The following is a 22,815-nucleotide window of genomic DNA, read 5'->3' as shown; positions in this document are numbered from 1 at the left end:
GAGCGCCCTTTTCAGCACCACCGGCGAGCGGACAGCTCTTCTCGGCCCCGCCTGAGCCGGCCGGCCCCGGCGCCCCGCGCGATTGGCTGAAGCTGCCTTCACTATCAATCGGGCTCCCGCCGGGGGCTGGCTCTGTGAAGTCGAAGGGGGAGGGGAAGTCACAGGCCAACTGGTCGAGAGACCGGCTGACCGACCCACAGGCCGCGGCATCCCTGTCCGCAGTCCGCGAACGCCGGCCTTGTCCGTCAGTCCGCGCGCTCACCCCGCCCCTTGGCTTGCCATGCCCCTCCCTCAGGCCCCGCCCCTTCTTTTCGCATTGCGGGGCGGCTGGAGGTTGGCACGGTGCCCCCTGCGCCCCACGTGGCGCCCCGTCGAGGCCCGGCGGGGGGATAGGCAAATCTTGAGACGACCCCCCCCACCCCCACCCCAAGGCTGAATTGCGGCTGCCACTGGGCGGGGGTGGGGGTAGCTAAGCTGAGAGGACCGTGGGGAGGGGTGACGTCAGGGTGAGTGGGAGCCAAGGAAGGAGGGAGTAGGAGAGAGAGAGAGAGGGAGAGAGAGGGTGAGCCAGAGACAGGACCCGCGGGTCGGGTCGAGTGAGAAGCGAGGGCAGGAAGGAGGGGAGGGGAGGAAGGAGCGAGAGAAGCCGCTGCGGAGGACGACTGGTTGCGGGTTCCGGGGCTGCGGGTCCAGGTGGGGTAGGAACTGCTGTCTGGGGAAGCTAGAAGGAAAGGGGGGGAAGAGAAAGAACGAAAAGAAGGGCGGGGGTGGAGGGGGAGAGAAGAAGGGAGAGGGGAGACAGAGGGTGGAGAAAGGAGAGGCAGAGGGAGAGAGAAGAAACTGCCGGAAGGAGAAAGAAGAGAGGGGGCGGGGACGCAAGAGGAAGAGGAGAGAGTTGCAAAGAAAAAGAAGAGGTAGGAGGAGAGAAAGCTAGAAGGAAAGAAAGGGAAAGGAGAGTTAGAGGTACATGAAGGAGGTGAGAAAGAGGGAGACACAAGGTGGAGAGAAGCCCTCAGAAGGAGAGAGAACCAAGAGTGGGAACGTGAAAGGGAAACAGCCCAGGGGGTAACCAGGGAGCAGCCATGGAGGGAACCGGAGGAGAACTGGGGGGACAGGGGAACTGGGGTCTGGAAGATGCCCCAGGCCTCTTGGCCAGGGCCTCCCTGCCCATCATACCTGCATGGCCATTGCCCCTGGCCTCCTCAGCCCTTACTCTGCTCCTTGGAGCCCTCACTTCCCTTTTCCTCTGGTACTGCTACCGTCTGGGCTCCCAAGACATGCAGGCCCTGGGGGATGGGAGTCGGGCTGGGAGTGTCAGTGGTGGGCCTGGGGGATGCTCTGAAGCTGGCAGGCCTAGCCCAGGGAGCTCTGGGGAGCCTGGGGAAGGACCCAGGACAGAAGGCCTAGTGAGCCGTCGCCTTCGGGCCTATGCCAGACGCTACTCCTGGGCGGGGATGGGTAGGGTGAGGCGGGCAGCTCAGGGTGGCCCAGGCCCTGGGGGAGGGCTAGGGGTCCTGGGCATTCAGCGCCCAGGCCTGCTTTTCCTGCCAGACCTGCCTTCAGCCCCCTTCGTGCCACGGGATGCCCAGCGGCATGACGTGGAGCTCCTGGAGAGCAGCTTCCCTGCCATTTTGCGGGACTTTGGGGCTGTGAGCTGCGACTTCTCAGGGACTACCCCTCTGCCTCGGGGCTGGTCCCCACCCCTGGCCCCTGGGTGCTACCAGCTCCTGCTGTACCAAGCAGGCCGGTGCCAACCCAGCAACTGCCGCCAGTGCCCAGGAGCCTATCGGGCACTGAGGGGGCTGCGGAGCTTTATGAGCGCCAACACCTTCGGCAATGCTGGCTTTTCCGTCCTCCTGCCTGGGGCCCGGCTCGAGAGCCGCTGCGGGCCCACCAATGCGCGGGTCAGATGTCATCTGGGTAAGTAGATGCTGCCTACAGACAACTTCCTTGCCTCCATGATTCCCCCTCCAGACTCTCTTCTGCCCTGCCACCAGAGCCTTCTACACTGTGGTTCTGATCATGCCTTTCTCCTCAGAAATCTTCACGGCATTTCCTGAGCTTCAACAATCTGCAAACCATTTTTATAAGCTTTGCCATAGTCATTTACCACCTGTGCTGTTTCTTCATATTGACTTTCCCCACGTTTTATTTTACTGATTTATTTTAAAGGAATCTTTATAGAACAATGATAATCAGTATTACTTGCCCTAAATAGAAAGTACTCATAAAAACAAATTGAAACTTAAAAAAAGAAAGCTTTACAAATTCCAGCTAAATACTCTAGTCTCTCAGAGACTGAAGCCTATGCTCTCTTCATTTAGAAGGCAGCAATCTTAGTGGAGTATTAAAGTCATGGTAGCACCAAACTGAAATTTTCTTTTTGATGCTTTAAAGATTGAAAGAAAATGGAAAAGAACAGTTTTCTGATTTTTAACGCGATGACCTTGTTTTGCCTAAAATCATCTCCCATGCTACCAGTTGGATGTGTCCTCCACTTCTAAGCACAGTGGCCTCAGGATGAAGTCCAGATTCTTTCTTTCCTCATCTCCCACCTGTTCTCTTCCTCCCCTTCCCTCCCACTGTGCCCTAAATTGTAAAGGCCTCTGGCTGATCTTAGCAGATGCCACACGCATGCTATACTCTTAACTTAGAATGTCTTTACCCCTTATCACTTTATCACCTCCTGGAAAACTCCTCCTTAGTCTTCAGGACACTTTCAATTGCCACACCTCCTCTGGGATGTCTTCCTATTCCCCATCATTTCAGTTGGCTGCTCAGTTTTCTCACAGCACTCGATTGTGTGGTCCTTCGGCCAGGATGGAGCCATCAGTTTTATACCTCGTGGGAGAGAGGGCCTAGCACATAGTCGATTCTTGAGTTAAACTGTCAGAAGCCCAAGAGGAGATGCCACTTCCTCCAGGAAGCCTTCCCTTTTCTCTGAAACAGAACAGATTGTGCTTTGCACTGCATTTCCCCATCTCCTAGCACTTCTTTCAATACTTTCATACAGTATATTGTAATTATACTTGCATCACCTTCCAGAGAGCAAGGAGAGACCAGCATAGACCCTGGCCTTTAAGACCTTTAGATCTACTTACTGATTGAATGGGGTGGGCCCCTTTGACAGAGGCAGGAATGTTGGGATACCCCGGTCTCTTTCCACAGGCCTGAAGATCCCCCCTGGCTGTGAGCTGGTGGTCGGGGGTGAGCCCCAGTGCTGGGCTGAGGGACACTGTCTACTGGTGGATGATTCCTTCCTGCACACAGTGGCTCATAATGGTAATGGGGCTCCCATTCTGCTAGGGGGGATGAGGGACTAAAGAGTGAAGGGGAATAGACTAGAGGCTGCAGCATCAGGCCCAACTGGCTTCCTTTTCTAGCACCACCATTTTCCAGTTGCATGACCTTGAACAAGTCACATAACTTCTCCAATCACCTGTGAAATGGGGCAACTGCCTTCTTGATCAGGTGACTGAAAGGCTTAAATAAATTAATGTAGGAGCATAGCAAAGTGGTTAACAGCACAAGACCCTAGACCTGGACCACCTGGGTTCCTGTCCTACCTCTGGCACTGTGTGACCTTGGGCAGTTATTTAACCTCTTTATGCCTCAGTGACTTTGTATAAAATGGGAATAATTATGGTACTAACTCTGTTTTGATGATTAAGAGTTAACACACATAGGGTTAGAACGGTGCCTGGCACTTATTCACCAAGTGTTGCTTTTATGAAAGTTTGGTGAGTGCTCTGGCAGATAAGTACTTAATGTCAGCTGCTCTCCTGTCTTCGTCCCCATGTGCCCTAGGCTCCCCTGAAGATGGGCCTCGAGTGGTCTTCATCGTGGATCTCTGGCACCCCAACGTGGCTGGGGCCGAGCGCCAGGCCCTCGACTTTGTCTTCGCACCAGACCCTTGAAGGAAGGTGTTCCCTTCAGACATCGGGCTGGAGAGATGCTGCACTCAGGGATGGCTTGAGTGGCAGCCAGGAGCTCCTCTCCATTGCACGGGCTGGGGTGGGGCTGAGGGTGGGAACTGGCCAGCAAACACTGAAATACAGATTTTAAATCTTAACTCCTGACTACTTTCTTCCCAGCTACCAGCCCCAGGGAAAGGCTTGGGGCAGGAGTTCAGGTCTTCTCCCATCCAACCAGCCAGGTACAAGCCATCTCCCTGGCCCTTTCCCCAGGAGCTAGCACCAGACCCTCAATTCAACTTTATTCCAATAATTTAATAGAAAATTAAAATAAATAATATGAAACAGATTGAGAAGATGGCTGAGCTGGTGCAGGCCCAGGTCAGCCTAGTAGAAAGTTAAGGAGGTAGGGAGAATGGTGGGGGAAGGAAGAGGCAGGCAAACTACCCTGCACAATGGTAAGGAGGCGGCTCAGAATGTGGTGGGTGTTATTAATGGCTGGCTTGACACTTTGCCATGTACAATGTACTAAAAAAAGAGAAAGGGAATTCTAAATCATTCTAAACCAGCTGGTGAGGGAAGGTAGCAGGACCAGGATGGGGATAAGGAAATGAATGTAGGCCTTCTGAAGGGCTCTGACTGAGGGGAGGGGCTGGAATGTACTGTGTTGTTAGCAATGAGGTGGGAATGAATGGAAAAGGGCCAAAGTGAACTGTATCATGCAGTGAAGGGACAGAAGGAAGACCCACGACTTGGCCAGCAAAGCCGGGGCAAAAGTCTGGGAAGGGGAGGAAAAGCTAGAGAGGGACTGGGTCCCAGTGGGAGGAGGAAAACAGGAAGAAAGGTCAAAGGTCAGTCCTTGAAGACAATCTGTTGGCCATGAGGACGCTCATCATGGGTGATGTGGCGCCGGACATGGATCCTGCGGACACGGTGCTCTCGGTTCTCTTCATCCTCCCCTCGGCCTGCCCCGCCACCTCCAGCTGCACCCCCTGTGGCCTCCAGGAGGGCTGGGTCTGGACCCCGAGGAGTCTCGTAGATCAGGATGTTCAAGGTCTCTTCAAAGATCCGGGCCTCTGGGAATTCCACCTGCAAAAGGCCAGCAACCCCCAGCTCCCACCCTCTGGCCCAGTCACACAGCCTCCCCCTGCCTAGCTGCTCCTGTACTGGCACACCTCCTAGCCTGTGCAGTCACAGGTTCTTTAGCCTGGACTGTCCTCTCTGCAGCTTCTTTACTCAGCAAAGTCACACTAAACTTCAAGGTCCAGCTCTGAAGTCAGGCAGAGTTATTTGCTTTCTCTCCTTTGCTGCCAAGTCTCTTGGTGTATCCTTTCATTTGACAAATATCTACTGAGTGAGTGCACTGTACCAGGTGTTGTTCTAGGCACTGGGAATACAGCAGTGAACAAAACAAACAAAGATCTGCAGAAAGTTCACATTCTAGGGGGAGGGCACAGACATACAATAAAATATAAACTAATAATGATGATAAATGTTACAGGAAAAAATACAGCAGGAGAAGTGGGTGGGGATGGCCATGTCCAGGAATGTTACAACTTCCAAGAGGGAGTTCAGAGAAGGCCTCACTGAGAAGATGACATTCAATCAACAGCCAAAAGAGGGGAGGGAAGGAGCCAGGTGGACAACTAGAGAAAGAGCAGTCTGGGAAGAGGTAACAGCAAGTGTAAGAGCTCTTAGTGTATTATTTGAAGATCAGCAGCAAGGAGGCCAATGCAACGAGGCAGAGTGATGAAGAGAATAGAAAGGGATGAACTGAAAAGGGGACTGGCGGTTCCCCTCGTGTGGCTTGGAGGGATATGACTAACATAACTCTTAACAAGCTGCATTCTTTTTTTTTTAAACATTTCACTTTTTTTGTGTGTGTTCCTTCTCATGGAAGTTTATGAATATATTGTTTGTTTGTTTTGAGGAAGATTGGTCCTGAGTAACAATCTGTTGCCAATCTTCCTCTTTTTCTTTTTTCTTCCCAAAGCCCCAGTACACAGTTGCATATCCTAGTCGTAGGTCCTTCTAGTTCCTCTCTGTGGGACACCACCTCAGCATGGCTTGATGAGTGGTGAGTAGGTCTGCACCCAGGATCCGAACTGGCGAACCCCAGGCCACCAAAGCAGAACGTGTGAACTTAACGGCTATGCCACCAGGCAGGCCCAACAAGCTGCATTCTAACTATTGGTTTATCTTCTTGTCTTCCCAATTACAGAGGAAGCTTTTTGGAAGCTGGGACATTCATTCATTCATTCATGCACTCAATAAAGTCTCTTAGCTTCCATTGTATGATAAGAGCCTGGCTAGTGCTAGAGATAGGGAAAAAAAGATACAGCCCTACCCTTAAGAAACTAACACCTTGCTGCTGAAGTAAACACTCCCCCACTCTCCACCCTTGGCAGACTACAATAAATACTATGGTTAGCTAAGATGGGAGTATGACCAACTTTGTCTGGCGTTGTTCGATTGAAAGTTCATGAGCAAAGATGTCCCAAAGAAACTGATGCCTGGCTTGGGTCTTAAAAGATTAAGCACAAGTTCATTAGGCAGACAGGGATGAAGAAAAATAATTCCAAGAGGGAAGAGCGTGTGCAAAGGGAGGGAGGTGTGAAATAGCACTGGGTGCTTAGAGGCGTGCAAGATCTTTGAGGCCCATCTTTCATATCAAGGTCAGAAGGGACCAGGCTGATAAGATCATCAGGGGCTAGATGACATGTCAGAGAGCTTGTACTTTACTCAGCATTTCATTCACCTTGATTTCAAGCCTGGTGCAGAGCTTAGTGCAGAGCAGGGGCTCAGGAAGCATCTGCTGATGATTCCCATGTTAATGACTCAGGACCTACAAACTCAGTGTGTTCTAAGAGATCTGTGTGTTCTAAGGTCCTGAGGCTTTAAGAATCTATTCTGAGTCATGGACCCTTCAGAGAGTCTAAGGACAACTATGGTCCTTCTATACAGAAAAACGTATACACACTCCCAAACCTGCATACTATTTCAAGATCGCCTTGAAACCCAACTGGCCTAGGGTAAGAATCCCACTCTAATCCCACACCCTCATTTCAGAGGTAGAGAAACAGAGACCCACAGTGGGACTTGCCCAAGGTTACACAGCTAAGACCCCAGAACTTGGAACTCCAGCTCCTGACTCCCAGTGATGGACTTATCCCTGCCTGATCTGCTGAGCTGCCTGGTCCTGGTCCTGCCCACCACCACAGCCCTCCCTGACCAGGCCCTGAATCCCTTCTGACCTTGGTCTGTTTCTTCTCTGTGGCATAGACAATGGAGGTACAGCACACCTCGGCGATTTTGCGTCCCTGCCCGTAGAAAGACCAGCAGCAGATCTCATCCCCCAGTACATCCTTGAGGAAAAGCAGTCGCCCGTGGAAGCGCAGGGCCAGTTTGTCAAACAGCTCGATGTTCTTAAGTAGGTTGTCATCTGAAGTGCTGAGGATCAAGGGGCCAGGAGGCCTCAGCACAACTGGCTTCCCTCCCTCTGTTCCCCCTCACATAGGGGCCCAGATACCCAGCACTCTGGTCCTGCCCAGGAGTTTGGTGCCCAGCAGGGAGCTTCCTCCAACCCTGGGGCCAGGCTAAGCAGGCCTCAGAAAGGAAGCAGCATTTGCTGAGCAAATCTCAGCACAGCAGAGTGGCTACCTCTGCACTACCTCCAGAGTGCAGGCTCTGGAACCAGGCTGCCTCACTTGGCATCCTAGCTCTGCTTTTTAACTGAGTGACACTAGGCAAGTTACTTCACCTCCTGGTGCCTCAATTTCCTCATCCGTAAAATGGAGATCACAAAAGTACCTACCTGAAACAACTACGAGGATTATGTGAGTAAACATATGTAAAGCATTTAGTGCAATGCCTGTTGTAAAATAAGCACTTAGTAAATGCTAGTCATTATCATCTAATCCTCACCTGAACCTGTTTACTGACCATAAAACTGAAGCTCACAAGTGAAAATGACCTGTCCAAAGTACCCAGTGAGTAAGTGGCAGAGCTGGAATCTGCATCCAGGTAGGTATTCTTTTCACCTCTGTGTGTGGCCATAGCCCTCCCCTTGAGCCAGAAGCAGAGCTGTGCTTGAGCCCAGGATTCCACCCAATGCACCTCCCCGCCCCGAGGTGGTCACCTGGTGTAGGAGTACTTGTTGTTACTGCGGTTGTGCAGGAGCTTCACCACGGGCTGTTGGGGGAGAGAGGATGGAGAAGGGTGGGGGTCAGGCTGCAGGGAGAGGCCCCCAGCCTCCACCCTTCAGGGCTCAGGGGCCTCACCTTGGAGGTGCTGGCCAGGAGCTGCTGCTCCTCTCGGGGAGATGTCACCGTGGGGATGAGGCACAGCGGGGACAGGTTCTGCCTTTTTTGCTGGAGAAGAAGCGGAAGGTGGTTAACAGCACAACCAAAGGTCACTCACTCCCCTACATAAAAGCCTTCAAAAGCTGCTTGTCGCCTTTGGGAAAAAATCCAGACTTAGTGGTCCAAAAGGTTCTGCAGGATCTGAACTTTTTTTTTTTGTGAGGAAGATCAGCCCTGAGCTAACATCCGATGCAAATCCTCCTCTTTTTCTGCTGAGGAAGACTGGCCCTGGGCTAAGATTCGTGCCCACCTCCCTCCACTTTTATATGGGTCACCGCCACAGCATGGCTTGACAAGTGGTACGCTCCTGAGACGCAAACCTGCAAATCCCGGGATGCCGCAGCGGAGCGCGCACGCACTTAACCACTGTGCCACCAGGCTGGCCCCTGAACTCTCTGATCTTATCTCGACCACTCCCCTGCCTGCTGAGCTTCAGCCCCGCAGATGTTCCTTTGCACGTTAGTTTGTGCACTGCCCCCACCTCCACTCCTTTGCTGTTCCCACTGCCAGGAATGCTCTGTACTCGGCTGTTCGCATGGCTGGCCCCTTCATGCGAGTCCCATCTCAACCTAAACAGTGCCCCTCAGAGGGTGCTGGTCCTCCTCCCTATGCTCTCTGCCTCAAGTAGCCTCCTTTACTTCTGCCTTTTCACATTATCAGTTCACTTTCGTCATGGCACTCAGTGCCTCACATTTTCTCATTTTTTGGTAAAAATATTTGCTTATGGTCTTCTCTTCCTACCTAGGGAATAAGTGTCTACTATATAGTAGATGCTCAGTAAGTATCTGTTGAATGAATGAACCTGGCTAGATGGGAGGTTAGAGGCAGAATCAGAACCAGACACACAGGCTTCTTTCCTCTTCTCTGTCTTCCAGAATCTTCATATCAAAATCCCTCTCACCTCTCCCAACCTAAAAACTAGATGTGCAATTCTAATACAAAGTCTAGAAGATTTTTTTTTTGAGAAACTCCTAAGACTTTTTCTAAAATTAATACGGAAGAATAAGTCTACTATTACTTAGGTCAATTTTTAAAAAGAGCCAAGAAGAGAGACTTACCCTACCAGATATAGGTATATCTTACAAAGATATCTTACAAAGCCATAATAATGAAAACAGTGTGGTTTTGGTGTAGAAATAAACAAAAACAATGGAACATGACAGAGATCCTGGAAACAGACTGGGGCATATATGAGAACTGATGTTTATAAAGAGGACACCACAAATCAGTGGGGAAAGTATGGAGTGTGTATTGGTTATTTCTGTGTAACAAACTGTCCCCAAATTTAGCAGCTTAAATCAACAATAAATATTTATTATCTCAGTTCCTGTGGGTCAGGAACTCAGGGGCAGCTTAGCTGGGTGGTTCTGGCACGGAGCCTCTCATGAGGTTTAGTCAAGTCAGCTGGGGCTGCAGTAATCTGAAGGCATGACTGGGTTTGGAGGATATGTTTCTGAGAAAGCTTATTCACATGGCTGGCAAGTTCATGTTGGCTATTCACAAAAAACATCTGATCTCTGTCATTTGGATCTCTCCATAGGGTTGCTTGGGTGTCCTCATAAATATGGCAGCTGGTTTCTCCAGAGCAAATAATCCAACAGAGAGCAAGGTGCAGGCTTCAATGTCTTTTATGACCTAGTTTTGTTAGCCCTATTCAATGTGGGAGGAAACTACACAAGGGAATGAGTACTAGGGCACAAGAATCATTGGGGACTGCCTTGGAGGCTGGATCCATATCCACCTTCTGGCCCCCACTGATTCAAATCCTTCCCATATGCAAAACACTCACCCCCTCCCAAGATTCCCCAAAGTCTCATGCCATTATAGCATCAGCTTGAAGTACAGAATCTTGTCATCTAAATCGGGTCCAGGTGGGGATGAGGTTCCTTGGGTGTAGTGCCTTAACTATAGCTCCTTAAGTACACTTCCTCTTGATCTGAAGACCTGTGAACTAAAGAGACAAGTTATCTCTTCCACACACCCAACATGCAATGGCGGAACAGGCATTAGGATAACCACTAGGACACTCTTGTTCAAAAGGAGAGGGGGGGACATGAGGCACATATAAGTCACTGCTTCAAAGAAATTCTGTAATCCAGCTGGACAAATGCTGGGAGCTCTGATACCTACTCTTGTCCAGGAATGATGCTCTATGGCTCTTGGCTCTGCACTGAGTCATTCTTCCTTTCCCATGAAAGATAGTCTATGTTTGCAGCTCCATAGTTTCCTTAGCCTGAGAACTTTGGGGGTCCAAAGGCCTCTTCTCCTCTTGCACTGTCTCTGTCCCATTCAGTCCAAGCTGGCAGTGTTTCTGCCAATATAATTCTCTTAAAAACTTAATGGGTGTCTTGGGGTTCAGGTCATTAGACAAAAGCCACTCCCACAAATCTTTGTGAGATAAGCTCTTCTCTACTTTGGGCTTCAGCTGAGACTGCTGCCGGGTAACACCCTTAAGCTTCTTAGAAGTGCTATTATTTGACTGAATGGTTCTCTGAGGCATCTTCTTGGTTATTTCTGAGGTTCTACAAAGGATTTTACAATCAGAATCTCCACTTCATCTTTAGACCACGTTTTACTGAGAATGCTTTGTATTTGATCTTCGCCTGGAAGCCATTTGTCAATTTTAACATCAGTTCTTGTCTGAAAGGCTGGGAATTTTCAAACCCAGTAATTCCTGGCTTCTTTTTGTTCAACTTGTTTTTTCTTGAGCTTACCCTCTCCTTTCTATTTTACTGTAAGCAACAAGAAATCTGGTGGCAACTTCAACATTCTGTCTGGAAATCTCTTTAGCGAGATCACCCAGTCCATTAGGTATGTTTTCTGCTTTCTACATTCCTGTAGGAAACAATGTTGACAAACTTCTACCACCACGTAACAAGGATCCCCTTTACACCACTTTCCAATAACATTTTCCTCACTGCAGCCTCCTCAAAGGTCATCAGACTTCTACGAACAGACTCTTTAAAAGCTCTTGAGGCTTTTATTAACACTGTCCTCAAAGTCCTTCCAGCTTCTGCCTACTTCCCAGCTACAAAGGCACTCCTATATTTTAGGTTTTTATTATGGCAGAACCCCACTCCAGATACCAAAATCTTACCTGTTGCTGGGTAACAAATTACTACAAACTTAGCAGCTTAAAACAACAATAAACAATTGTTATCTCACACAGTTCTAGAAGTTGGGAACCTGACATTGGCTTAGCTAGGTGGTCCTGGCCCAGGGTCTCTCATGAAGTTGAAGTCCAGTTCTTGGCCAGGGCTGTAGTTATCTGAAGACTTGATTGGGAAGTAGATCCTCTTACTTCTGAGATAGTTCACCCACATGGCTGGGAGTTTGTGCTGACTGCTGGCAGGAGGCTTCAGTTCTCACCAAGTGGACCTCTCCGTGGAGCTGCTTGAGTATCCTCACACAGCAGCTGGCTTCCCCCAGAGTGAGTGATCCAAGAGGGAGGCAGAAACTGCAGTGTCTTTTATGACTAGCTTTAGAAGTCACATACTATCATTTCTGCAACATCCTACTGGTTACATAGGTCAGCCCTATTCATGGGAGGGGACTAAACAAGAGCCTGAAAAACAGAAGGCAAGAATCACTGGTGGCCATCCTGGATGCTGGGTACCACAGACTGTTTAGTAGATGGCACTGGGAAAACTAGCTCACTCTATGTAGGACAAAAAAGAGTTAAATCCCTTTGTAATTCACATTTACAAAAGTGAATTCCTTTTAGATTAAAAGACCCATATATGAAAAACTATAAAACTAATAAAAAATGTAGAATAGGAAAACTTCTTAAACAAGACCCTAAAAATGATACACCGTTAGGGGAAAAAAAAGAGGAATCTGATTACATTAAAATCAATAATTTCTCCAGCTGACAATGGAAAGCATGACTTTACACATAATCCCACATAATAATGTTGAAGGAATGATAGAATTATAACATAATTATTCTACAATCCTAATGAAATTACTGATTCAGGCAAGGATTATCAATTGGTGTGTGGTCGATAGATAACTGCCATTCATATAGTGCCTAAATAACATGACACAGATTACTCTATAGTTGGCAACAAGGAAATGTAACTATAATGGAGGGATCTAAACCATCATCACCTGAATCCAGGGGCCAATTCCGCGCATCACTAACGATGGATCATATTAGCAACATAACGGGTCTCTCGATATAACACAATGTGAAACATATAACATTACCTAAAATGTATTCTAACCAAAATGTTTAATATCAAACCTTTAAATCTACCAGCTAGTTTACAGAAAACTCAGGATAGGATAGGGTAACAAACCGAATGATACCACAAGTAAACAACCAGGCAAATTTGGAAAGTGGGTCATTGTGCAGGACAACTGGTGGTCTCTTTAACAAGTCAGCATCATGAGAAAAAAGGGACTGTTTTGAGTTGGAAGCGACTTAAAGAACATAACAACCAGACATAATGCAAGGATCTAGACTGGGTCCTAACTTACATGAACCAGCTATAAAAGACATTTCTGGAACAAACGGAAAAATTTGCACATGCCCTTGATGTTACATAGGATAAAATTTTATTGACATGGAAAGATGGCAATTATTAACAAACAACAAAAAAAGCAGATTACAAAACAGAACATACAGCATGATCGATTTTGGCAAACACACACACATACACAAAAAGACCTGGAAGGATATTTGGTGCTTTTATTTTTTTTTATTATGTGTGGTTTTTAAATTTCTACAATACATATATACTGCTTTAAAAACAATAAATGGTTATTTATAATTAAAAAAATCAAAGATTTCTATTCAACAACAGATGCCACAGAGAGGTGACATTCTAAGAGAAAATATTGGCAACGTCTAAAACTGACTAGAAATCATTATCTGAAACAGACTTTCTCAACTGGGGTTCCTCACCTGAATCTCAAAACCCAGCAAATGATATGAGTACCTGTTTTCTCAACTCTCCAGAGGATGATAGGTAAAAAGTGCCATTCTACATGCATAGGAGAAGAGTTAATTTATTATGTACAATACATGCCTCAGGGTAATAGGGCTTAATTCTCCCCAGGAACTAAACTAAAATATGCGAGGATCTCCTGCAAAGCAACCAGAAAGAGACAGGACACTCAGTAGAAAATTTGGTAAAGAATCTGAATAGAAAATTCACAGAAGGGGAAAGTAAAAAAGCTAGTATGAAAAGATGCTCAATCTCATTATTAATCAGAGGCATACAAATTAAAATGACATCACTCTATACCAATCAGATCTGCAAAATCAGAATGCTGGATGATGCCATGTGTTGTCGAGGATATGCAGAAACAGGATCCCTTATGCACTGTTGATCAAGAGTATAAAGTGCTACAGTCATTCGGGAGAGTAATCTGATGATACTTGCTGAAATTCACTTGTATGTGTCCTGTGACCCAGCAATTCCACTCCCAACTACAATCATGAGAATCCCTGGCCCAGGACCCACAAGACCACACGTACAAGGATGCTCACGGTTGCTCTGTTTGTGAGGGCAGGAAGCGGGCAGCAATCTAGGTCTTCAACCCCAGGGGAATGTATAAATAAAATATGGTGAATGTACACCATAGATTCCTGTGCAGCAGTTAGAAGCAAAGAACTAAATGTACATACAGCAACATGAATAGATCGCAAAGAGTGTTGAATGAACAAACAGAACACATGACCCATAGCTCAATGCCATTTATGGGAATTTAAAATGCATACGTATACAAAACAATGCTTTAGCTTTTCAAGGATGCAAACATAATCCAAGCATATGTGTCAAAACATTAAAATTGGAGGGGTACCTATGGGGAAAAGGGAAGCACGCAGGGGACTGGGAAGACAAAAAATAAAAAGAGAAAAGATTTGCATAGATCAACGATGATTAAGTGCCATACACTGAGGAATATGAGGAACTCAATTCTCTGTATCTAAATCTTAAAAACAAAAACCTCCAAACAAACAGGCAAATTGTAGCTGAGTAGGGTGGGATGGGAATGATCTCAGGGAAACCTGGATAGGAGGCAGCTGGAGCACAGAAGAAAAAGCGTTGCACCTGGGAGTCAGATAACCTGGGGATGAATCTGAGTTCTGCTGCTTACTGGCTCTTTGACCTTGGATGCATTCCCAACTTCCCTCACGTTTCTTTTTATGTCAAACAGGGGTACAAGATGTATGTACAAGCAGACTGCAGAATCGCTCCTGACACACAGTGGATGTGAGATAACATTAGATAAATGTAAAACTATACAGCAGGAATGCACTTCTAAGATCATCTAGTTCAATGTTTTTCAAACTGCAAGTGGTAACCCATTAATGAGTCATGAAATAAGTTTAACGGGTCTCAAACAGCATTAAAAAAAGAAAGAAAACAATATATCAAGAGTGTATGGGCCGGCCCTGTGGCTTGGTGGTTAAGTGCGCGCGCTGCGATGCTGGTGGCCCGGGTTCGGATCCCGGGTGCGCATCGAGGCACCACTTCTCCGTCCATCCTGAGGCCGAGTCCCACATACAGCAACTAGAAGGATGTGCAGCTATGACATACAACTATCTACTGGGGCTTTGGGGAGAAAAAAAAAAAAAAATCTTTAAAAAAAAAAAGAGTGTATTTCACCAAAAGTATCATTTTATGAAACTCTTATTTCAGTTATATGTATGTGAGTATAAAATGCATTGTTTTCTATGGTATGCAGTCGAAAAGTTTGAAAAACATGGATATTTCCTAAAGGAATTCTATATTTTTGGATTTCAAGAACCAGTAAGTACTCTCCAAGATAATAGAAAGTTGTTCATAGTAGCCACTTTTTAATACATAAAGGGCATCAAAAAAGAAACTTATAATCTCCTATTAATATCGTATCATGAAAGAACATTTTTAACATTGTAAAAACTGAACAGAATAAAAGGCTTTATGTAAAACTCACTACACAGTACATATTTTTCTCATTTCCCTATCTTTTGGAACACGAGGACAGAACGCCAGAGGTAGGAACTGACTCACTCAAGGTCACTCAGTCAGCTGTGGCAGAGGTGACACTTAACCCATATATCCTGGCTAGGCTTTCCAAGCTCTTCTCCTCAGAACCTTAAGAGATCCACAGAAGAGAAGCCCAGCAGGTGGGGCTCTGGAACCCCCAACCCTGTTTTATTGGGAGCAGCTCTGCTTATATGAGATTTCTTTGCTAAAAAAAAAAATTTTCAAACCCCCTGGGAGGCAGGGCGTGGAATGCTGCCTCCCAGGATAGGACCAGATCATGGAGATCATTATATTCCAATTTAAATTTAGATTTTTTTCCCTAGCAGCACAAAGGAGTTATTTAGGATTTCTGAGCAAGGGAGAGAGTAAACTGGGATTGTTTTCAAGGATCATTACTCAGGTGGTGGTGTAACAGCTAGACTGGCTGGGTAGGAACAGCAAGAAGCAGAGAGAGCAGTCATTTAACTATTGCAGTAGTCTTGGCACGTGGTGGTGAGGGGTGCCCTGCCTGAGGCAGCAGGGACACAGAGGACAGTACCCCTAAATTCTCTGGGTCATGGCTAGTCAGGGCCAGACCAAAGGCAGCCTCTCCAAATAGTACCCCATATTCCCTTTTTTTTTTAATGTCCTAATATCTAACTGCTTGGGCAGCTCTCCAGGCATAGGGGTCGGACTCAGGAGTCGAGGGAGGGACCCTCACCTGCAGTGCCAGCTGGCAGTCCTCAATCAGGCCCTGTACCAGGTAGTAGCGTGCTTCGCCTAGTAGCTCCCCAAGTTCTCTGGTACTCTCAGGCAGTGGCACGGACCCGTCCCGCAGGTAGTTGAGGATTGTACCAAAGTGGCGGCCGCTCCGGTCAATCAGCACCCAACCTGGTAGGGTGGGGAGAGGCAGGAAGAAGGATGGCTTTGCTGGGGGACCATGGAGCTACTACAGTTTTATGAAAAAAGGATTTCAAAGCTACACGTCTGAATATTGATCTATCTCAAACCTCCCCCATATCCAAGAAAATCCCTTTAAAACATCTCCAGTGAGTTCTCCCAAGGCCCCTTTTCAACATATCCAGCCACAGAGAATTAATTCTCTTCCAAGTCTATTCTACACTGAGAAGGTTCTCATCATGAGAAAGTTCTTACAGATTACCTTATCAATAAACCTCTAACTTCTTGTGTTAATTCTGACCATCCTATTTAATTAAAATGTCTACCCCACCCTCCAGTTGTCTACCATTTTACCCTTTATATTCTTCATAGAACTTATTACTATATCTGGAATTACACGTATTTTTTTTGTATGTTTACTTGCTTACTGTTCTCACCCTGCCCTCACGAAAAAGCAAACTCCATAAGGCTAATCTTATCAGATTCGTTCACTAAAGTATCTCCAGCACTAACTGGCTTACAAATACTTACTGAACAAATAAATTCTTCACCTTCAGATATTTGAAGACTAAGCTCCACCTCCCAAATGTTTATTCTCCTGCTCTTACAATCCTTGTTTACACCTTCTGAATCACCCCCCCCCGCCTCAAAAAAAACCTTTAAGTTTCCACTTGGGCATGCGCGGCCCAAACCTGAATGTAGCACTCGAAGAAGGTAAGGTTCGCCTGCCAGGGAGAACTGTCCACCCTCCACTCTGGTGTCCCTGGCAAACCCAAAGCAGCCTTCTCCTGCTACAATCGGCATTTACAGAAGGATTCCTAGAGGGTACAGGAACCTGGGTTAGGGGAACACAGAGACAGACAAGATCCGCCAACTCTCCAGGCTGGTTGTTAGCGGTGTTGAGTTAGCGGAACAAAAGGCTGGGCAGCTGGAAAAAACGGATGAAGGTTGCCTGGAAGGATGCTGCTGGCAGCAGGGCTGGTTTCCAAGTCTTTTGAGCTCAGTGGTGAAGACTGGGAGAACTGGGGGAGAGCGGTAATGAAAATTCCGAGGTGATCTGTTGAATCACTTACCGCAGCGCCTGGCCGAGTTAGGGGAGGTTCCGTAAATGTTGGTTATTGCTGGGGGTCAAGACTGGGGGAGGAGGGAGATTACGAATGAGACGATGAGATGGGATGTGGGGGCCGGAGGAGGCGAGAATGAGTTCACTGGACCGCAGAGAGACGAGAGAAGGGTCATGAGCAGACGGGGCGACGACAGACTAGAGGAAGGGGATCTGGAGGCTGGAGGAAGCTCAAGCGAGGGCGGCGCGCGTACCTCCGGCGTCCGTGAGCACCTCCGCGCGGCCGCTGAACATGGCCTTGAGCAAGGTGTCCTGCCCCGTGAGGGTGCGCAGCGTGGTGTAGTGCAGCGAGCCGCCCACGTTCAGCTTCACGTACTTGCTGTTCGGCGTCAGCGGCTTGAGACCGTAGGCGGCGGCGCCAGGCTCGAGACCCGAGGGTTTAGGAAGTTCCAGGGACGGGGCCTCGGCCGCCGCCGGGCCCGAGGCTTCGGCTGACATGCCAGGTGGTGGCAGCAGGCAGCGATTCTAAGCACTCCGCGCCCCCTGGCCGCTCCCGAAGACCCCGGGACCCGAGCTCTAGGGCCAAACCGCTGGGCTCGCACGCCCACACGCCGCCGCTACTCATCTACACCTGCCCTCAGCCCCATCGCGCCGGCACGCCCGGAAGCGGGGCCGACCAGCTGCGCAGGCGCATCAAGGTCCCGCCCGGGCCTCGCGGGGCGGGGGTGGGGGTGGGGGGAGTGCGGAGCATGCGTAGTGGTCTTGGGCCCGTTGAGGGGTCGCTCGCAGACTGCGGCGGAGACTTGCTGCGGGCTCTGTGAGGTGCCCTGGCCTCGAGAGTACCGGAGACCAGCTCCAGGAGACGCCTCGCCATCTGCCTGCTGTGGAAAGCGACGTCCCCGCCCCGTGGTTGGCTTTCCGCTCTCGGGGCGCTTCGCGGGCGTGAAGGGAAAACTGAGGCCCAGAGAGGCAGGGGATTGGGCAAGGTTTCCCGCCTCCCAGCGCCACGCGCTCGACAGACTGAGGAGAGCTTCGAACAAAGCACCAGGGGAAGCTCGCAAAGGAGGCCAAAGCGGGGGGGGGGGGGGGGGCTCCCAGGGGAGGTGGCAGTACTGCTAGGGCATGCTGGGTGGGAGTAGGTAAGGTTGTCATGGAGGGCCTCTCTGAGGAGGTGATTCTGGCCTGAAGCAGAGAAGAAGCGGCCACGTGGAGGTGTGAGGAAGACAGTTCCAGGCAGAGGGAAAGACAAATACACAGACTCTGAGGCAGGAACACGCTCGGTGTATTTGAGGAGCAGAAAGAATGTCAAGGGTGGCTGGAGTGGCTGAGCAAAGGTCTTAGAATCCCAGCTACTGCCGTGAGATACCCAACCTTGAAAAAAAAAAGATAGGTACACGTTGTTGACAAAGTGTGGTGAGAAGTGCGTTTATCTGACCCGATCTACATCCAGTTTAGAAGCTGATACATCAGAGACTGAACAATCGACTTTAATGTCTACCAGGGAGATTTGCTGGAGGGAAGAGGAAACACAGAGAGTTGTAGTTTCCATCCTGCCACCAGTTCACTGCGTGATCCTGGGCAAGCTACTTCCCTCTGGGTTTGCTGGCTTCGTTTTGTGTTTAGTGAGGGGTGTGAATTTAAATGCCTGCAGGGGACAGGTAGGAGTGTAAATGAGTGGGGTGGGCCAGTTATTAGGTATTGGGGGGTAATGGAGCCTGTGGTGTCTGGTGGAGAGCTCATGTTCTACCAAAGGAGTGGCCAATTCTTATTTTTCAAGTGTAGCTGGTGAAAAAGAGAAAAGCAGCTTGTGACAGCTGGAGGCTAATTTGCACTCTCCCTCCAGAAGCCTTGGTGTTGCTGGAAGCCCACCTGGCACTATCAGCTAGGCTGCAGTGTTGTCCTGTTGAGCATAAACAATTTCAGAGAACACCAACATCAAAGTCACTCTCTGGTGGATTGAGAGAAATAATCATGTCCATAAGCATATCTGAACACATTGTCCAAACCACAGAAATGACCAAACACAACCTCCTCCCCGACATTTTGAGTGACTGCTGCTTCTTTACCAAGTACAGCTTTAGCCCCATCCATTCCTCCTAATTTCTAGATAAGAATTAAGATAACCAAAAAGAATTAACCCCACTTCCTACAGCATCCAACCTAGAGCAAATCTCCGCTTTCCTGAATCCTCCTAGAAAATCACCTAACAAGCCCAAATCCTGTAATAACATAAGCTTTCTAACATGTGCTTGCTGAGATGCCCAAGATGGGTTCCCCATGATGTGCGGACTCCCTTGTTCAACCAGAGGTGTGTTCCTGGTGGTGTTTGGCTGGAGAACATTGTCAGAAATGGACCAGCCAAAGAGCTTCATTTAAACCCTCACTGCCTTGGACTGGGACCCTTGACACTAGTAATAATGTGCACATCTGAGACCCCTTGTGTCTCTGTTTGAGGTCCATCCTGCCCATGGCTGGGACGTAAGTTCTCGCTGACTTGAGCACTGATGTTTCATTGAGACCCTTTAGTATTGGGATTGTTTGTCTTCCTTGGAATATGGTCCCCCTGGATTTTTTGGTTATCCAATCAGATTTTTATTTTTCCTTGGTGAAATTGTTTTCTGGCCTTCTATACCGGCTTCTATGGTCTGTCCTCTTGTCTAGTGTTTTGAATTTTGTTTGTCTGTAAGAGGAAAAGTCTATAGGGAAAGGACAGGTTTGCAGCTCTAGATGTGTAAGGCCATCACAAACCTGTTATTGCTCAGTCTCTTGTGGCTGAATACCTCTTGTCCCTCTAAGAAGTTGGGGATGCCAACCACTTGGGGGGTCATGTAACTAGTTAGCATGCTGGAGTCTCATTTGTTATCAGAATTAACCAGACAAATTGCTCCATCAACCAAGAGCCAATAAGTCTGTCCAACCAGCCACCCGGCCCCAGAGGCTGTGAAATTCAGAAGGTATCCTCAGACCAGTGTCCTTTGGATAAACTTTGGCTCGGATCATCATTTCCAACCTTTATAAGGACTTCTTCCCGAGTTTTGTCTGTGTCTCTGAGAACTGTTTTGTTTCATTTGTTCTGCCCAGATCAGGACATTTTCTCTGGCCCCTGATCAATGACGACTGGCCTTTGGCCAAGTTCTGGAGGTACAAGGTTGCACAGTACCATCCTTATGGAGGCTCATCTCAACTAAAACTGGGCCAAGTAGCTGCTGCTTTCATGTTTTCTCATGACTAGACTAACTTGTACCCTTATATCGCTAACTGACACAATTTCACTAGGGACAAATTTGAAATTGCAGTGGCCATTTTGGGGAACTTCTGACAAGAACAAAATTGTTTATTTAAAGGTACTTCAGAACGAAAGAGGAAGAAACCCTCATGAGGAGATTGTCGTGTGTCAGAAAGAGAGATTATTTTGTTTAACACAGGCAATATTTCATTTCTGTACTTTGTAGGTTATTAAATGCTGACTTTTTAATTGTACAGCTCTATTAAACTGTCAAGTGCCTGAGTTATTATTTAAATGAGCTGGAATGTCACTCTTTTTGTGTCTGTATGTATATGTCAAAATCTGTTTTTCTGTGTTTAAACTGTCTTCCCTCTCCTTGCAGAGGGAACATTGATTAGCTTTGGAGAGTGATAATTTTATATTTGTCTGAAGTAGCTTCCTCTCAATTTTTTTGCTATCCATTCCCTCTCTTGGAAAACTTTAAGATTAACTAATCAAAAAATTATTCTAGGGGCCAGCCCCATGGCATAGTGGTTAAGTTCGGCGTGCTCCACTTCAGCGGCCTGGGTTCATGGGTTCGGATCGCAGGCACAGACCTACACCACTTGTCAGCCATGCTGTGGCAGTGACCCACATATAAAGTAGAGGAAGATTGGCATACATGCTAACTGAGAGCTTATCTTCCTCAAGGAAAAAAAAAAAGGTGGAGGAGGATTGGCAACAGATGTTAGCTCAGGGCTAATGTTCCTCAGCAAAAAAATAATAATTATTACTCAGTGGTATGTGTGCACTCTAGGAATAACTAGTCCAGTTAAACAGTCAAAATGTCTAAAAGAATTGTTAAACTGTATATGTTTCCTTTATGGGCGCTGAAAAGTATATTTATGTAACAGGCTTTGTTATTATAGTTACAGGGTAAGAAAAGACCTTAGTTCCAAGATAAAAGAAGAGCTTTTAGCATGATCCAGTGTCTTTAAATTTTAATTTGCCATGTAAAAATAATGCCAGCACAATATTTCGGTTTGTACAAGATCAGGGTAAGTTTTCAAACGATGTAAACTTTCTTAATATTTACATATATATTCTATAATTTAAGTAAATTTTCATGGTTTTCATATATAATTTATCTTTTTTTCTTTTCTTTTTTTATAGTCACCATGTTGTACATTACATCCCCAGAACTTATTTATAATTGAAAGTTTATATATATGTTTATATATAATTGGACGTTTGTACCTTTTGACTGCCTTCACTCATTTCCCTCACCCCCCACCTCCCACCTCAGGCAACTATCAATCTGTTTTCTGTTTCTGTGAGTTCAGTTTTTTTAGATTCCACATATAAGTGATATCAAACCGTATTTGTCTTTCTCTGTTTGATTTATTTCACTTAGTATAATGCCCTCAAGGTCTATCTATGTTATGGCAAATGGCAGGATTTCTTTCTTTTTATGGCTGAATAATATTCCGTTTTACATATACCACATTTTCTTTATTATTCGTCTGTTGATGGACACTTAGTTTCCATGTCTTGGCTATTGTAAATAGTGCTGCAGTGAACATGGGGGTGCAGATATCTCTTTGAGATAGATATTTGGTTTCCTTCAGATATATTCCCAGATGTGGAATTGCTGGATCATATGGTAGTTCTATTTTTGATTTTTTGAGGAACCTTCATACTGTTTTCCATACTGGCTGCACCAATTTACATTCCCACCAACAGTGCACAAGTGTTCCCTTTTCTCCACATCCTCACCAACACTTGTTATCACTTGTCTTTTTAATAACAACCATTCTAACAGGTGGAGGTGATAGCTCATTGTGGTTTTGATTTGCATTTCCCTGATGATTAGTGATGTTGAGCACCTTTTCACGTACCTGTTGGCCATTCGTATGTCTTCTTTGGAAAAATGTCTGTTCAGTTCCTCTGCCCACTTTTTAATTGGATTGTTTGGGTTTTTTTTGCTATTGAGTTGCGTGAGTTCTTTATATATTTTGGATATTAACCCCTTATCAGATATATGATTTGCAAATGTTTTCTCCCATTCTATCAGTTACCTTTTCATTTTGTTGATGGTTTCCTTTGCTGTGCAGAAACTTTTTAGTTTGGTGTAGTCCCACTTGTTTATTTTTGCTTTTGTTGCCTTTACTTTTGGTGTCAAATCCAAAAAATTGTTGCCAAGATTGACGTCAAGGAGCTTACCCACTATGTTTTCTTCTGTGAGTTTTATGGTTTGAGGTCTGACATTGAAGACTTTAATCCATTTTGAGTTGATTTCTGTGTATGGTGTAATATTGGGGTCCAGTTTCATTCTTTTGCATGTGGTTGTCCAGTTTTCCCAAGACCATTTATTGAAGAGACTATCCTTTTCCCATTGTATATTCTTGGC

The 22,815-nt window shown here is 46.9% G+C and overlaps 2 protein-coding genes across 2 annotated transcripts; one reads left to right on the top strand and one right to left on the bottom strand.

Annotated features, from left to right (window-relative positions):
• Positions 1 to 823: 823 nt before the first annotated feature.
• Positions 824 to 4,041, top strand: ASPHD1 (aspartate beta-hydroxylase domain containing 1). The gene is made up of 3 exons (XM_004439410.3): positions 824 to 1,920; positions 3,169 to 3,282; positions 3,808 to 4,041. Exons 1-3 carry the CDS (start codon positions 1,083 to 1,085, stop codon positions 3,915 to 3,917), a joined length of 1,062 nt encoding a protein of 353 aa, XP_004439467.1. The 5' UTR covers positions 824 to 1,082; the 3' UTR covers positions 3,918 to 4,041.
• Positions 4,042 to 4,208: 167 nt separating this feature from the next.
• KCTD13 (potassium channel tetramerization domain containing 13) lies at positions 4,209 to 17,865 on the bottom strand. The gene is made up of 6 exons (XM_004439409.3): positions 17,455 to 17,865; positions 15,959 to 16,128; positions 8,195 to 8,284; positions 8,053 to 8,105; positions 7,169 to 7,364; positions 4,209 to 5,003 (listed from the first exon to the last, which is right to left on the bottom strand). Exons 1-6 carry the CDS (start codon positions 17,696 to 17,698, stop codon positions 4,767 to 4,769), a joined length of 990 nt encoding a protein of 329 aa, XP_004439466.1. The 5' UTR covers positions 17,699 to 17,865; the 3' UTR covers positions 4,209 to 4,766.
• Positions 17,866 to 22,815: the final 4,950 nt, after the last annotated feature.

Source organism: Ceratotherium simum, chromosome 26 (assembly GCF_057802395.1).
Source record: "Ceratotherium simum simum isolate JZ-2026a chromosome 26, ASM5780239v1, whole genome shotgun sequence".
Taxonomy (NCBI): domain Eukaryota; kingdom Metazoa; phylum Chordata; class Mammalia; order Perissodactyla; family Rhinocerotidae; genus Ceratotherium; species Ceratotherium simum.
Note: the sequence above shows the minus strand (reverse complement) of the source record. Positions and strands in the feature narration are given on the sequence as shown.